The sequence below is a fragment of the Myotis nattereri genome, assembly GCF_964212035.1.
Source record: "Myotis nattereri genome assembly, chromosome: 7".
Lineage (NCBI taxonomy): Eukaryota > Metazoa > Chordata > Mammalia > Chiroptera > Vespertilionidae > Myotis > Myotis nattereri.
In genome coordinates, this window is record NC_138082.1 from 86432107 (window position 1) to 86444805 (window position 12699).

A 12699-nucleotide genomic window follows, 5' to 3' on the forward strand; every position below is an offset into this window, starting at 1 on the left:
AGATGGGGGTTGTGTGAGGGGCCCCGGGATTCAGCTGGGGAAGATGGAAAGTCCCCTGATGGGTGGTGGCGCTGGTGGCACAGAAATGTGAACGTGCTTACCTGTGCTGTGCACTCAGGCATGATTAAAATGGTAAGTGTCCTGTTGTATGTATTTTACCACAGTAAAATCAGAGAGGGCAGTGTTTACAGAGCAGTCCCAGAGTCTGCACGTGAGCAGCAGTGTCTGTGTGCCTTTATTAGGGCAGGCCCGGCGGGCTGCTGCCCCGCGTGCGTGGAAGACAAACGGCCGCGGCTCAAAGCCAGCCAGCAGGTCAGCCTCACCGCTGACTCCCACTGGCCAGGCCTTCCGCGTGAGTGAGTCCGCGGAGAAGTCTCCACGCCTTAGCCCTTTCTCCAGTCTAACTACTTTTTAAAGAGGCTTGTTTTCCTGGCACCTATAATTACGTTTGCCTCCAGGGTACCCAGGAATTTTTTCTTAATAAGCAAAGAGCATCCTACAATTACCATGATGATTTGTTGAGGGCAGGCCAAGTGCAGACAGGGGCTGACTCACCTCTGGAAACTGATGCTCACGCGTTGGCATTTACAGCTCGGAGGCCCCGCCAGCGCGCTTAGGGTCAGTAATTAATGGTAAGAGCTGGGGAATTAACATGCCCGCATAGGTGTCTGCTGGCTGCAGCGGAGCGGGCCCTGGCTTCACAGAGCTCCGGGTGACCGTGGCTGGCGTGGGTGCCGTCACCCAGGGCTCCTGGAGCCACACAGCCAGGGCCGGGATGGGCAGAAGCCTGTCGGCTCTGTCAGCCCTGATTTGCGGCCCAGCCTGTAATCTCCCCAAGTTCAAAGAGCGCTTAGCTGCTTGTCTTTGTCAAGAGCGCGGTTGGGGATCTTTTATGTGAGTGATGTAGGTTCTCCGGCTGACTTTGATTATTTATTCATCCCCCTTCGTGGGTGTGTGATAGCCAGGCACCCCGGAGCCCCCGTCCTGACTGCTTTTGCTCTGAAATTCATTGAGCTTTAAAGCCCTTTGAAAACGGCTTCTCCAGGGAGGGGCAAGGTTTTGAAGTCCTGTCTCTCTCCCCCTGTACAGTGCCGCACCACCTTTTGCCACCGTTCCATGCTCCCTTACCGATTGACATGAGACACCAGGAGGGAAGGTACCATTACGAGCCTCACTCTGCCCACGGCGTGCACGGGTAAGTTCTGCCCTCGGCCCGCCGCCTCGGCGTGCAGCCTCCCCGCACCGGGGAAGCCAGGCTGCCGGCCCCGGCCGCCTCTCCTGCCTCCGTCTTTCTTTTCGGAGTTCCTGATCTGCATCGTCACCTTTGCCACCCTCGGGTGCACTGAGCGGGACCCCGAGTGGCTGTGTGGGTGGGATGTGGACACCCAGCTCCCTCTGGTTCCCACCTCACCACTTCCAAGGCTGCCGACTCTCCTGGCGGGTCCATACGCACCTGGGGCTCTGTACCCTGGCAGTGGGAGCCCCTTCAGGCCAAAGGTCCCATAGAAGTATGCTGACCTTCCTTACATGTTGTCCAGGTATAAAAATTCATCGCACCCCTTTTGCTCTCTGAAGTGTCCCGACTTGGACACTGAGATCCGGGGTCACCCTGCTTATAAGGACAAGCTCAGAGTCAGACTTCGGGGCCTCTTCCTGCTCCTGCTTTGAGACCGCAGGTAGGGAGACGCCAGTGCTGTCCCACCACACCCCTTGAGGCCTGTAGCCGATGTCACTTTTCTTGGTCTTTATTACCTGATGAGCCATGCCCATGCTACCCCCGTGTCTGCTTTCAGAAGAGAGGCCACGGTCTTCCCCGCCCCCCAGCATACCTGCTGCTCCCACACCTGCCCGGAGGGGCCTACTGCACAGGACCAGCTGCCCTGTGCCCCTCTTGACCCAGCCACCTCACCTGCCCACGTGCTGTTTGTGGTTCCAGCACTCACACCCCTGCCGCATGTTCCTGTGTCTCGGCTCCAGCTGCCCAGCCTGCCCAGAATGGCGCACGATTCCCACTGGCCCCGGCCTCCTCTTGGCGTCTCCTCAGATCCTCTAAGCCTCAGCCGAGGAGCACCTCCTCCGGGGGCACTGGGATCCGCACACCGCGTGGGACCCTTCCCTGGATTCCACCGCACTACCGCGCCGTGGGTTCACACCTGCCTCCCAGCAGGCTCTGCCAGTGGCTGGCGCACAGTAGGTGCACCATCACTGTGTGCTGAGTGCACAGCCCTCCATGCATCCCACCCACTGCTCTCCCGGCTCCCGACCGAGTGGAGGCAGTGAGCACCTGCTGAGCACTCACTACGTTCAAAGCACGCGCTCTGCCTGGTCGGGGGCAGGACACTGAGAGGGGACCCGACCTCAGGTGACTCCTGTTCTGGGCACGCATTTCCGTTCCTCCCCGCAGCAGATCAAACCTGGGGTTTTTATTTTCTTTTTAAAAATGTATTTTACTTTGGAATAATTTCAGACATATAAAAACAGTTGGAAAAATAGTACAAAGATTTCCATAATACCCTTCACCACTTCCTCAGATGTGCTAGGAACCAACTTGTGGGTCTTGCCCAGGTCTGGCCAGGTGCCTGCTCATGTCTTTTCTCCCTGGTTCGGGACCCAGCTTTTGCATTTAGTTGTCTTATCTCTATCAGCACCTTTAATCTGGGACGGTCGCTCAGTCTCTCTTCATGACCGTGGCATTTTTGCAGGGGGCAGCCCAGTTACTGCATGAAACGTCCTCCTGGGCTTGTCTGATGTTGCCTCGGATTAAATTCAGATTTTATGTTTTGGGGAATAATGAGAAAAGCGATGCTGTGCCCTTCCTGCCGGGGGCAGGCCGAGGGGATACGTCTCACCCTGGATGAGTTGTGATCGCTCCGTTCAGGTGCGTTTCCCCAGTTTGAGGTTGGCCGCTCTGTAATGACGAAGCAGTCATGTTGGGAATGTGTGCATACCCTCCTCCTCCTCACATTGGCACCCCAAACTGCAACCTCCATGGCGGCTCTTGCCGGAAGCAGGCGTTACCCGTCTTTGCCAAGTGCCGCCTTTCCGTGCACGTCACTCCTCCCACATTTATCTGCTAGCATGCTCCTGTGAGGAACAGCTAGCCGTGCCTTCTCCCCATTTCTCTTTTCCAAATAAATGCATTGATATTTGTGATGGCCTGTGAGTTACAGTCTGGCTATCACTGTTTGGCATGTTGTTCCCATTGTCCCAGGTGTGGACATTGTCCCCCTGTCTTCCAACACATTTCGGCGCATGTGGCTGGTTCTCGTGACGAGGCAGGACCTGCTGCTGCAGCCATGCGCCCACCACAGCCCGCCCACCTTGCAGGCCTCGGCTGCTGCCGGGGACTGAGGCCAGTTCCAGCATCTTCGGGGAGATGCGTACATTTGGAGCAAGTGGCTCCCCCGGAAATTGCTCAGTTGGTGGCATCTGCGAACCTAAGCGTGTTAAGGGAGCTGAGTCCCTTCTAGGAGGGGGTTGGAGTTGCTGGTTTTCTGCTCTTGAGACATGTTTGGCTGGTTCGGTGACACGGGTCCTGGGCACAGCAGGTCTGCAGGAAGTGCTTCCCTGCCGGGGTCCCAGGGCTAGTTGTAGGCGTGCTCAGTGCGGAGAGCTCCTGGAGGGGCACCAGCAGGCCGCTCACTGCAGGGGAACATCCCGGCTCACATCTCCCCAAGCTGATAGGAGAAGTCCCCCCAATGGCAAATGCGATTTCTCGGATTAACTCTGACCTATGGCTGTTAAACACTTCCTGTTTCATCTCACTCCTCTCAGCAGCCTGATGAGAGTGCATTTCGTGTCACCCGCTTTACAGGTGCAGGAACTGAGGCCGCACAGAGAGGATAAGTAGCTGGCATGAGGGTTACCCACATAGGGGTGGGGAGTTAGAAATCCCATTCCCGCCCCTGAGCCCTGCCCCTCGGCTGCACACTGGCCTCTCTCGGGAGCACATGTGTGACTCCAGGACCCCTGAGCAGGTTCCACTGAATCCAAAGAGCACAGACCACCCTTGGTGAGGGCACTGCCCCTGCCTGTTAGGAATGCAGGTGCCCAGGCCTGGGCCTGCGGAGTCAGCTCCGGGCAGGGCCACGGTCTGCATGTGCCACGCCTGCTGCAGGTGCAGGTTTGAGACACTGCAGGCAGGACCTGGTCGCTGAATGGCGGTCCTAGTCCTGTCCCTCCCTGTGCGAGTGGAGCTGTGGCAGGAGGACACCCTGCATCTTCTCCAGGCTTCGCCCTCACCAGCTCTGGGCTGGACATGGGCCACATCCGCCCTCTGGGCCTGCCCCCTTCCTAGGCAGGGAGGCGCAGCGTGTGGGCAGAGCACCTGGAGAAGTAGGTGACGATGGCAGGTCGCAGAAGGCCGGCCCGGCCAGTGGCCTGCAAAACTGTCTTGTCCCTCACTGGCCCGGCGGTTCTTCACCTCCCTGGGTAGCTGCAGGGCGCTGCGTCTCCTGCTGCTGCTGTGAGGAAGCGCTCACTCGGTGGGTGAACCGGGCCGGTCTGGTCTCGGAGCTCTGGAGGCCAGAGGACTGGAGGAGTCGGTGCTGGGAGACCCGTTTCCTCCTGGCGGCTGCAGGAGAGAATCCTTTCCTTGGCTCACAGGCCCTGCCTCTCTTCGCGTTGCCTTTCTCCCCGGCTTCTGTCCTCGCGTGGCCGTCCTCCTCTGCCATCCTTTCTCCCTCTGCCTCCCTCATCAGGGCTCCTGTGATTGCGTTGAGGGCCACGGGACAACCCGGAACGGTCCTGAATTCAACGTCTGCGACGGCTCTTTGCCGCAGAAGCTCCCATTCCCAGGTCCCAGGGCTTAGGACGGGGACCTCTCGGAAAGTTGTTCTCCAGCTCATTTGGGATCACCCGTCCCAGTGGTGAGCCCAGCATCGCCACGTACAGCACAGGGCGTGAGGAATGGTGCCCTGGAGCCGGTCTGCCGTTCCCTCGCTTCCCGGTGGCCCTGTGAGGCGGGTTAAATCTGCAGCTCGCCGGTGCAGACACAGGCCCAGAGGTGTCCCCACCCCCATAGGGCGTGCCCTGCGCAGCCGCTGGGCTTGCTTCTGCTCGAGGGTTGAGGAGCCAAGGAGGGCTGGTCCGTTCACAGCCGGCCGTGGCAGCAGCACTGTTCCCCGCATCCTGCTGGCCTGGCTTCCAGTGGCCCCACCTTGTCCTCAGGACACTGGGTCCCAGCCAGGCCACAGGGCACGAGGCGACTGCTGCAGAGCCCGCCCTTCACCCCTGCCCTCAGTGTCCCAGGTCAGAAACGGGCAGGGCTCGGGAGGAAAGCGGCCCCTGTGGCCCAGGCCCTGTGATTAGTATGGGGGAGCCTGGCGCAGCCCGATCCAGAAGCCGCTGTTGTGGCCGCTCCTCCTCCTTGCCAGCAGCAAATGTGCGTAATTACACAAACGTTGCTCAGCAAATGAGGCGCGGTGTCGTCTCCTGTCAGCCCGCCTCGAGGCTCCCGCCGGCGGCTCCCTGCACAGGCCTCTGCGCAGGCACCCGGGACCTGGTCCATCTGGCTCTCATGGACCAGTCGCCGCGTGACGGGGCGCCAGTGCCCAGGACTCCGGGCAGTGCTCCACCGCGGCCTCCTGGCCCTGCCCGGCCTGCAGGGGCACAGCTGTCCCCAGCCCTGCCAGGCTCTATGGGCTTGTACCCTAGCGCTGACCAAGCTGAAGGAATGAGCCTCAGCCTTCTCATCCGTAAAAGGGCGTAATGCATAGTAAGGGTACCTACGCCACCTACTGAGGTACTTTGGGAATTAAATGGGGTAATTTAAGTGAGAGTTTGGAAACATTCCGTAGATGCCAATAATGGTTGTTATCACTGTTGCTGCTCCATTGGCCTGTCAGAGAGGGAGGTTGTCTGCAGGCACGGGACCTGTGTGGCAGGGGCAGGCCGTGCCACGCCCTTGGACGAACTGCTGTCAGTGGCTGTGGCACAGGAAGGTGGGGAGTGGGCGGAGGAAGTCACCACTGGGGATGAAGAGAGGAGGGTCTCTACCCCAGGAAGGACGTTGTCCTTTCAGCAGCAGGAGGTACAGACCCGACAGGGCCTGCAGAGCTTGCTCGTGCTCAGAGCCTTCCAGAAGGGAACGGCCCTGGCCCTGGACTCCTGGTGCAGCACCTCTTACCTGTAAACCACAGGTGATGGGGAGACAAATGGCTGGAGGGAGTGTTCTTGCTGGTCAGGCAGAGTTCTCTCGTGACCCCCACCCCTCACCCTCACCCCCCGGGACATGCTCCTGAGGCTCCGAGAGCCCTTTCTCAGGGTGAGAAGGCCCCGCGCTCCCCACTGCCTGGAGACTGCCCTTGGAAACTGGCTCGCCCGCGTGTTGTGGGGACCTAGGCTGAGACATGGCAGGGCCTCGGGAGGCTCCCCGTTCCTCAGTGTCCTGCAAGCGGGAGTGTAGGCTGCCCGGGGCTCGGTTCACTCGTGCGCTGGCCGGGAAGGTGGAAGCTCATGTTCCTGGCTCCAGGGTGGGGGTTGACCTTCGACTCACTGTGTCACTTGGGTCCTTCCCATCCCAGCCTGCCCGGGGTTTCAGAGAGGACCCATTCCAGCCACTTCCAGCTGGAAGGTTAGAGACCATCTCGTGCCGCAGTTCTCAAACCTGGCTGAAGGTCTGACTGGGGTGTGTCTGAAAGACCCACATTCCCGGGCCCCTGCCCTAGAGCTTCTGGTTCTTTCAGGCTGGGGCGGGGCCTGGGAATCTGCTTTTTCACAGGTGCCCACAGGCTGCCTTGCTCATTCTGTACCCAGGAAAGTGGCCCAATGACTTCTGTTGGCTTTGCAGAGTCAGCGCCCGCAGGGCGTGGCTCCAGTGATGAGGACTCTGAAGTAACACCTGGGGGTATTACAAATCCCCTGTTCCTTTCATTACCTATGCCCAGATCCAGTGCCCTCAAGTTGACCAAAATTGATTCATATTCTCAACTTGCAGAAGGAGGTGAGCATTTGGGGTGCGGGTTGGGGAGCAGTGGATAGTGACGTCTCAACCATTGGAAGGACAGTCCTCTCCTCTCTCCTGCTACCGGCTCCATACCTGACCGAGACGTCCATGACCCCCAGCACCTGCCTTGATTCTGGACCCGACCACCACTGACCACTCCCCTGCAGATCAGGAGCTGTGGTTGCGGCAGCGGTCACGGCCCAAGGCCACTCTGCTCAGGGGAGGGGAGGGGGCACTTGTTGGGACAGATGGTTCTGGGGCTTACCTCTCAGTTCATGCAAAGTCAACATGCTGATTCCAGCCCTTTAAGGAAAGGGAGGGGACGCCAGCTGGTGGGTGTGAGTACCCACCTCCCACCATCATCCGCACACTTTGTCACACGTGCCAATTACCCAGAGGCCCCTGAGAGCGCTGTGAGGATGCCTGATGCCGGCACCTGCATATTAATGGGGTGCTTAGCCCTCCCTGTGTGCTCTTAAGAAAGTCGTTTCTTTGCTGTTGCTGGCTGAGCTCGTGAACCTCCAGGCCAGGGCCTTGGAAGATGCCTTTCCCAAGGTCAGTGTTCCGTGAAGACTGCGCCGTCGTGAGAGCAGCAAGCACATTTGCGCAGCCTGTGGCTCACTTGCATTGTCCTGGGCCCGACAGCTCTGTCCTCAGCCAGTCACCGAGGAAGGGGGGGCGGACACCGAAAGATATGTGGGCATTTTCCTCCTTGATTCTTGGCACAGCACACCAGGCTCATGGTTCATAGAGCACTGACGTTGTTTGTGGTTTTCAAAAACTTGTGGAAAGATGAGACTTCCAAAGGGCAAGTCCACCTGGCTCCTGGGCCAAGAGGCTGCGTGGGCCTGGGGTCACCCACCAGGGCCTTGTACCGCCGCCGCCGCCGCCGCCGCCTTCCCCTTCCCACCTCCCCCTCTCCCCCGGGCTCCTTGCTCTCCTCTGTCTCCAGGGAGCACTCCCTAAAAACCCACTGTGACCGACCACTTCTTCAGAGCAGCTGGACAGCAGGCACACGGAGCCCGGAAACCCTGGGACCAGGCTGTTCGTAGGGCCAATGTGCCACCTCTGTGGCCATGTGAGGACTGCGTGACAGAGGTGCGGGGCCTTGGCTCACAGCCATGTGATGGCTCCCAGAGACCCTCCAGGCAGGCCTTCCCCTCTCTGGGCAGTCACAGCCTCTGGGTCATATCCCCTCCCCTCATCGACACCCTAGGACAGTGATGGCGAGCCTATGACACGCGTGTCAGAGGTGACACGCGAACTCATTTTTTTTGGTTGATTTTTCTTTGTTAAATGGCATTTAAATATATAAAATAAATACCAAAAATATAAGTCTTTGTTTTACTATGGTTGCAAATATCAAAAAATTTCTATATCTGACACAGCACCAGAGTTAAGTTAGGGTTTTTCAAAATGCTGACACGCCGACCTCAAAAGGTCCGCCATCACTGCTCTAGGAGGAGGGCGCATTGCCACTCCGCTTGTCAAGTAGGGAAACCCAGCACAGTGAGGCTGGCTGCCTCCTCCGCCCACAGCCTCCTAGTGAGCAGCACGGCTGGGATGGGAACCTGGGAAATCTGACCCGGAGGCCCACCGCCACCCCGCGCTCTGAGAGCCTCGGCCCCCCGCTCCGGGAAGGTGCGGCACAGACAGCTCATTCATAATGGAGCTGGCCTGTAAAAGTTTCATGAGGAGCGTGTCTGATAGGCGGCCTGCTCTTTGATCTTGGATGAGTGCTGGCTTCTCGCAGAAGAGACGCTGCCTGGCTCTGGGCTTTAGAGAGAGCCCGTGTGGCCAGCCCAGGGCAGGAGGGGCCCGGATTTAAGCCCATCTTGATGTGCAGAAATGAGGCAGGCCTGGGAGGAGCTGCCCGGTGGAACGGTCCTGCAAGGTGGGAGGTGATCCGCTGGGCCCTCTCCTGTCCTGCTAGGGCCCCCTCGTCTTGGCCATTTCCCATCCCAGCCCCCGGGGGTGTCGGCAGAACAGGGTGGGGCAGAGTTCACAACCTGCCGTTTGTCCTGGGGCTGCTGTGTGACCTGTGTGAGACTCGGTGTCCCCACCTCTAAGACGGGGGCGCAGCCGCACCCCACCTGGGTGGGCGTGAGGCTTAGACGAGTGTGCGAAGCATGCAGAACAGCTTCTGGCACAGAGTGCGCGCCGGACAATCACGTACTTTTCTGGGTCTCGTGTGGACACCAGCAGGACACGCCCGTTTCACTCCAGGCACTCTGTTGGGTGCGGGCCGGTGGTACCATATCCAGTCCTCCCGACACCCTGGAATGTGGGCGATGTTCTCCCCAAGTCCTAGAGGAGGAAACTGAGGTTCCCAGCTTCGAAGGGCTTCCCACGACCACTCAGCTGGTCAGTGAGCTCGGACCGCACGCTGGCGCTCCTCTGTGCAACAGTGCCTTACCCCCGCTGGCAAGCATGGAAACACAACAGTAATTAGCCCCAAGGAATGAGTCACTAATGGCAAAATTACAGGTGTTGGTGGGGTACATTGCCCTCGGAGGGGGGGTCTCTCCCACTGCCTATGTCCAGGTTGTCCACTCGAGGGAGAAGCCAGCAGCAGTGCCCAGAAAGCACTAGTTTATTCACCTAAGTCGTTGTTGCAGGATTGATCTGTGTCCCAAGGGCTGTGGCTCAGGGTCACTCCTGCTGTGTTGTGGAATGCGGGAGCAGTGCCCTGCCTGGCCCTGCGGCTGCGCTCTGCAGGCCTCGTCGCTGCAGCCAGCGTCTCTGCGTGGATAACACAGTGCCATGAGGGAGAAATAGGTTGGGCACGCCCTCTCCTTCCAGGAGCTGCGCTTCTGAAACGTGAATGTGACCTGTCCCGCCCAAGCAAAGTAGAAAGAGATTAGTTGTTGCTTAACTCCTGGGGCAGTTCCTGTGGCCATGCCCGCCCAATGCCTCTGTGCGCCAGCCTTGTGCCAGGTGCTGGGTGGGGATACAGTCCCGAGGGAGCACGCCTTGCTGTCTATGAGGATCTCCTGGGCTGGGAGGGGAACGGGGGAGAAATTGGGCCGCTACAGGGTGGTATGCGGGAGCGGGGACCAGGGAGCCCAGGGCACCAGGAAACCAGGGATGGACGGTTCCCCAGCAGAAAGGCCGGGAGGCCCGCCGCTCTCCATCCCCCACAGCCGGGGCTGTACTGCCTTTGCGGGTTGTCCCTGCTGCATGCCCGTGTGAAAGAGGGGCCTTTTCAAAGTGCACACCAACAGCCTCAAAGGCCTGGTGAAGTCGGCAGCACCCCGCCCTAGACTCTTAGGGATTGTCCAGGGAAGGAAATGCCGCACACCGCTCTGGCCGGCCAGGCCCAGCTGAGGACTCTCAGTGCGGGAGTGTCCCATAGGGGCTTCCCTCCCACAGGCCTCTGCTCTCTGCTTAAACCCCGCCCCCAGCCCCATGCCTCACTCCTACCCTCCTACCCAGGGCTCCCCTTCCAGCACCCTGACATCTGCCCTGCGACACAGGAAACTGACTTTCTGGAAGGCTCCTCTCAGCTCTGCTCAGCCGAGGGCTGTTCTTACAGACAAAGGACCCCCATTCGTGGAGGTTAGTCCAGGCCACAGGTCACTGCAGAGGGCAATCCGACCGGCTCCCCCAGAGCCTTTCCCCGGGCCGGCCTGTGCCTGCCTGTCCCCCACCCAGCTCCGCACCAGTCCTCACTCCACGAGGGGAAAAGACTCCCGGGAACTTCCTCTTGTTTTTAGGTTTGAAAAGCTGATAACCTTCCAATCTTCCTGCTCCAAGGGGTGGGGGTGATACAGGGTGGGCGATTGAGTTAACCCCTGTTGCCCGTGTGGCTAGATCTTAACCAAGTCCATCTGTATGACCTCCTTTGTAGGCGCAATTTTATAACCTAATTTCCCTACGAAAACATCAGTGTTTACTTAGTAAGAAATCTGCTCTTTGTCAACTGGAAACAGTGATTTCTTTATTGCGGCTCTCCGCAGGGCCTGACAGCCGAAAGCTGGCACTCAGCTCAGGCTGGCGAGCGTGCGGGCTGTGATGGGAACAGGGTGAGCCGAGGGTCGATGGTCCGTGCGTGCACAGATGTGTGTCGGTCACAGAGCAGGCCGGATGGGCGGCTGGGACTGCCCAGAGGGAGCCTGGGCGGCAGACAGCTGGAGCAGCCAAGGTGAGCCCCCGGGTGACGAGGGAGGCAACCGCTGAGCCCTCCCTCACACGCTCTCCAGCCGCCCACACACGTTCACACCAGGCCAGCGGCCACTCCACTCCCACCCGGAACCCCATCCACTCAGCCACTGCTCGCCCAAAGCCAGCTTCCACCCAGCTGTGCTTTTGTAAAAATTTGGTCTTATTAAATGTCAAAGACATACAAGAGAATAGCAAAAGCACGGTGGAAATATAAAGACATACACCCCCGTGCCCTGCCAGCCCCAGGCCGAGGGGTATGGCAGCACCTCGGGGGTCCCGTGCACCCCTCCGCTGTCCGGCCCAGCCTCTTCGGTACCACCTCCGGGATTTGGAGCTTGTCGTCCCCTGACCGCTGTAACTTGTCGTCCCCTGACCGCTGTAACTTGTCGTCCCCTGACCGCTGTAGCCCCTGCCTGGAGGCGATGCCCCAGCAGCACGCTGTTCAGTGTTGCCTGGTGGGCTGAGCGGAAATGGGACTGCTGCAGGGGTGTTCCTGCTCTCACGCTGCAGCTCCTGCAGACGCGCCCGCTACTGCTGGGGATCCCACTTCATCAGACTCGCTGCTCAGTGTTGGCAGGCAGCTGGGATGCGCCTGTGCCTTCGCTCTTTTGAGCATATTGCCGGGTGCTGCTGTTCCACCCTCCGGGCCCCACCAGTGTCTGGGAACGAGACCGCGCGTCAGCGGGGTTGACGTTTTAACCCTCCCAGATGTGCCAGGCCTCTGTTGGTGGCTTTGCTGACCTCACCCCTCCAGCAGGTTGGAGGGCTCGGCTCCCTCCACCTCCTTGTTACCAGGATGATGTTATCAACATTTACATTTTTTGCCAAAGTGGCATCTCCCTGTGATTCTAATTTTATGCTTACCTTATTACTGAAGAAGCTGAGCATCCTTTATTTATTGGCCGATAACGTTTCCTTCTTATGAAATGCCTGTCAGCAATTTTAGCCATTTGTCTATGGAATAGTCATTTTCCTATCGATTTGAATAAGCATTTTATGTTGTAAGACTATGCATTCCATGATTAGTTATATGCGCTGTAAATAACCTCTCACAGTTTGGGCCTGGTCTCTTTATTCTCTGGGTGCAGAGAAGTTCCCGTTGTAACATACCTCATCTATCGACATTTGCTTTAGGATTTTCTCCACATATTCTCCTCCTGCCCAGCTGTCTGGTCAGAGCTTCAGCCCTGGGCTCTGTGAGCTATTCCCCAACATGGCCTGCCCTTTGCTCAGCTATTCTGTCTCAGAACACCAGGCCTGCACTACTCAGGCCTTCTTTCTGTTCTTCTCTAAGAGTCTGGGCCCAGCTCAGATGCCGCCTCCTGCAGGAAGCCTTCTCAGATTGCCCCAGCAAAGTGGGTGAATGCTTCCCTGCACCCTTCGCTGTGTCAGCGCCCTTTGTTCTGTTTGCAGGCTGCAGTCGGTGTCCACGCTCTCTTCATAACCCCACAAGCCCCAGCATGCTGATTTTTGTCAAGGCAAACCTGTGGACTGTAGGCTTGGGGGGCTGTAATTCCCTGAGCTCATAGCTGGACCTGGGGCACCCTGCTCAGCAGTAGCATCACCACACGCGGGTAGCTTGTCCTCCC

At 58.8% G+C, this 12699-nt stretch overlaps 1 protein-coding gene across 1 annotated transcript in view; it reads left to right on the plus strand.

The window, feature by feature from the left end:
* GLI2 (GLI family zinc finger 2) overlaps positions 1-12699 on the plus strand; it is a gene marked incomplete at both ends in the record, with an annotated part of 165889 nt that overhangs the window by 112867 nt on the left and 40323 nt on the right. Inside the window, one exon of the mRNA XM_081095474.1 lies at positions 1090-1195. Coding sequence (XP_080951600.1) covers positions 1090-1195 — 106 coding nt within the window. The remainder of the gene's footprint in view (positions 1-1089; positions 1196-12699) is intronic.